This window comes from Cyprinus carpio, chromosome A25 (assembly GCF_018340385.1).
Source record: "Cyprinus carpio isolate SPL01 chromosome A25, ASM1834038v1, whole genome shotgun sequence".
In the NCBI taxonomy this organism is placed as follows: domain Eukaryota; kingdom Metazoa; phylum Chordata; class Actinopteri; order Cypriniformes; family Cyprinidae; genus Cyprinus; species Cyprinus carpio.
In genome coordinates this window covers 14,605,519-14,609,603 of record NC_056596.1, presented here as the reverse complement: position 1 = coordinate 14,609,603, position 4,085 = coordinate 14,605,519, and the positions used below count along the sequence as shown (strand labels likewise).

The 4,085-nt window shown below is 34.7% G+C and overlaps 1 protein-coding gene across 1 annotated transcript; it reads right to left on the bottom strand.

Annotated features, from left to right (window-relative positions):
• On the bottom strand, positions 1-3,235 carry LOC109090835 (troponin I, fast skeletal muscle-like). The gene is made up of 7 exons (XM_019104680.2): positions 3,166-3,235; positions 1,718-1,749; positions 1,496-1,532; positions 1,288-1,416; positions 1,084-1,173; positions 820-996; positions 1-335 (listed from the first exon to the last, which is right to left on the bottom strand). Exons 2-7 carry the CDS (start codon positions 1,723-1,725, stop codon positions 240-242), a joined length of 537 nt encoding a protein of 178 aa, XP_018960225.1. The 5' UTR covers positions 1,726-1,749; positions 3,166-3,235; the 3' UTR covers positions 1-239.
• Between the last annotated feature and the right edge of the window lie 850 nt (positions 3,236-4,085).

The window sequence follows — 4,085 nt, the reverse complement described above, 5'->3', positions numbered from 1 at the left end:
TTCTTGGTTAACTGTTTTAATGATTGTGTAAGACTTTGAGACATGGGCTGAGAATACACAGTACCAATGTTGAACAGAAAACTAAGGGATCATAATTTTGATCGCTTTTTCGTAATATCAAATGTAAATGAGTGTATTATAAGTACACAAACAGATTATCACACACAAAAGACATTTGTAGGCCAATTCAGCTTAGCAGCACATTGAACTTCAAAAAAAATTATATAAATAAATAAAATTTAAGCCTCGGCCTCAAACATCTTCTTCCTGCCATCCATGCCAGCCTTGTCTTCAACATTCTTACGCCAGTCACCAACGTCACGCAGTTCCTTGTCCTATGAAGCGTAAATTAAAGACATTTGGTCAGTGTGCCAAAAGATTTAAGGCCTGTTCACACCAAGCATGATAACTATAAATATATAACGATAAAGATATAATTCTAAAAATCGTACTCAATATTAACGAATAGCAGAGTCCACACCACAGCTATAACGGTAAAGGCACAGAGAAACAATATCGTTGGAATCACTTTCAAAACGATTTTTCTCCAGCTGATGAACGATACAAACTTTGACAGCTAATCAGAATCCATCCTGAGAATTTAAAGCCGCAGACGCATGTGCACTTAGAATAAACAGACGATATAATTCGCTGGTGTGGACGCTAATATTGTTATCTTTATAGTTATTGTTCTTGGTGTGAACCTGGCTTAAGGGTCTAAGATCAGCATCTTTCAGAATTTAGAAGGTTCTAGGCTCTTTTGGACCAAGAAATACAGGAACCTCAATGAAAATGAAAACAATGCAGTTTAACACTCACCTCCTCTTTGACCTCCTTCTTGACTTGCTTCAGGTTGGCTCTCAGATCCAGAGACACCTTGTGCTTGGAGCCCAGCAGAGCCTGAAGCATAGCGTCAGCCGACATGCGCACCTTCCTCAGAGTTGGCTTCTTGAACTTGCCCTTCAGGTCAATAACTTTGATATTCAGGTCTTCGATCTACAGTCAGTCAGTGAGGGCCATCAGTATAAAAACTACAAGGCAAAACACAAACTGGATCGGAATAAAATTTAGATGACATCTTACCTCCTTCGCACTCTTGTTGACTTTCATTTCCAGATCATATCTCTCCTCATCAGTGACATCAATTTTGTGGTGAAGCTCCCTGCACAGTTCCTATAAATAATAAGAACAAAGAGTATTAATTTTAGTTATCAATTTACCATGTTTCTCAGGGTGTCATGCACATATTTATTTACTTTTTTAGAAGGTGAAATTATTGTCTGGTACCTGTAATGCCTGTATGCCTGAAGGTATAGACAGAGGCTGGCAGGTCTCTCCCATGTATCTCTGCCTCTCCACCTCTCTGTCTTTTACTTCCTGTTCCAGTATACCTTTAGCGATGGAAAGCATCAAGCTCTGGGACACAGAGAGGCTGGGTGTCATTGTTACTCGATAATGGACATTGAAATATGTTTTAATTTGAATCATACATTACCTTTAGATGATGCTTGCGACTCGACGACATCTTTTTCCTGAGGTGTTTTGAAATCATTAAAATATATTGTGTTGAAGCAGTAACTAATCACCACAAGACACTTCATTTTTTATTTCATTTTTTAAGCCCAATATACTGTACACAAATAGAAAATATAAACATTTCTGTTAGTTGAGGTAGATAATGATAATCTAATAAAGGGAAATTAAAATATTCACTTACTCCGACATCTTGGCTGAATTTTGTTTTTGTCCCTGTGAAATAAAATACCCAATTTACAATTAACACAAAACGCTGGTAATATTTCAATATGCCATAACCATTTATTCTCAAGTAAAACTACTTTTGTGCATTGGATAATGTTTTAACAACATGGAAGTTATCTGCAAAATGACAAGTAACCAGACTAACCACCAATCATCACTATGTTCAAATAAGGCCATAATGGAATCTTCTGGTCTAAAGTGAATCATATGCTATTTTTGAGCAGAAAATCTCTAGAGATGCTCTGTGCTAAGCCCGTTTCTGGGTGATAATCAAAATCATGACCCCACCTCTATTCCTTCCCTCCCAATCATCTGAAACTGATCTAACATAAAGACTCAAACCATGACGCCAATTTTTTCAAACCCATCCATTTATTTAAAGACTGAGCCTAACTTGAGTGTTTGACCAAATGATCAAAATATACAGCAAGGCAAGATTCACCCAATGAAAAATTCTGTAATTTACTAATTTACTCCCATTATTATATTATATTATATTATATTATATTATATTATATTATATTATATTATATTATATTATATTATATTATATTATATTATCATTTAAATGTTCAGTAAATGTAATAAATAACATTAAAACGAATTTTCCTACTGGGATCAAAACAGTCAATTAAAATTGCTCAAAACTAAATGATTATCAACTCTCTAATCTACTTTGTATTTCAGGATTACTTTCAGAATGCAATTTGCAATGCCAGGTCTAAAGTTTGACAATGAGTATCACTGTGATAATGTGAGTAAATATGTAGTAAAGGCCTTTACATTTGAACTATGCCAATGCAGATTTAAGCATAGCATCATTGTCTAAATCGACAAAGAGATCCCTTTGCGTCATTTTAGACCCGCCGACTAAACCCTAATATTTATTTAAAGATTAAATCTTGACAGCAAAATAAACACAGGCATATCACCTTCCAATCCTAAAAGCCTAATCGGATAGCGTTTCCAAAACTCAAATCAACACATTACATTTCAGCTACCAAGTGTGTGTCCCAAAATAGCGCAATGATTTTTCAATAGCAGTTTCCTGTATTTCCAGTAAGGATGCAGAATTAATGTCTTATAACAAATAAAATAGAATTAAACAGGATAATGGATTTCCCAACAAAGTCTCAACAAGCTCTTTTGCAAAAACTCACACCAACCAACGAAAAATAAATTAAATAAAAAGTTAAACCGCAAAACACCTTTCAAATGCATCACAAAAAGCAAAATCCAGTCAAAATCTGAAATTCCACAAAGAAAAATCGTCTGTAAACATTTTTATTTTATTTTTTCAAACTATAGTGCAGCTGGCTAATATGCATCTAGGTGCAATTCCAACAGCGTAAAGACATGAATAATACGATAAGCAAAGGAAAAACAGAGAAAACTGCATCTTACTTATGAGCTGAGGCAGACACAGCCAGAAGAATGGAGGAAGAATATGGTCTCTGTGGGGAGCGGGCATCATAAGTATATATTGTATTCCCCCATGACCAAGGAAAACCCATCTCTCTGTTTATGGTAGTAGATGCAATCACAGAGCCAATAGGCTCTCAAACACCTGAAACACAATATCAAATCCCTCATCTCCACCCCGAACCCCCTGCATATAAATAACCCCTCTTTAGATTGTGTGTATTTTTAATCAAAGTGAAGCCCACACATGACGCAGAGATAATGAATATCAAGACACCAGCAAGAGCACTGCATTACTGTGCTAAGCTTTTAAAAAAGCATTTCTTCAGCTTCGCAAACACAGTGAAAATCTTATTTAACCTTCACTTTTAAAGCAAAAGGAATTGTGTCCCAGAAACATTTTTGATTGAGCTATGAGTTTATTCGCAAAAATAAATAAATGCATTTAAAAATTAAAGAAAGAGAAACATATTGTTCATGAACATTTCTGAAGTTTTTTTTCCTGAAACGTACAGTACATTCAGAAATAATATTTTTATAACTTAATGGGAATGCTAGCAAAGCATTCTTAGAACATATTTTGCAAAGGCTCAGTTTATGAATAATAATTAAATCACTTGGTTAGATTTGCCCATTGGGCGAATGTCATATACAAAATTAATATTCAGAATAATTAAATTCCAACTTGAGGGTACAATGTGCATATGAGTTGTTATGACTAGGTTAAGAAATTTGTGATTGTGTAGATTGTGGTTCATTTAACAACTCATTTTTCTTATTGTTAACCACATTAACTGCTATTCTAAGAGCCCAGAAGAAAGTTCCAGAGGGAACACATGGAACACCAGGTGACAAACAAACTGACATCATTCATTTATAAAAATCTGTTCAACTTATTGTTT

What these genes read in the sequence shown, in the direction of transcription:
- LOC109090835 (XM_019104680.2), bottom strand. An exon ending in CAGGCATACAGGCATTACAG is followed by an intron (nt 1,174 to 1,287) that starts GTACCAGACAAT and finishes TATTATTTATAG; the next exon opens with GAACTGTGCAGGGAGCTTCA. An exon ending in TCAACAAGAGTGCGAAGGAG is followed by an intron (nt 997 to 1,083) that starts GTAAGATGTCAT and finishes GACTGACTGTAG; the next exon opens with ATCGAAGACCTGAATATCAA.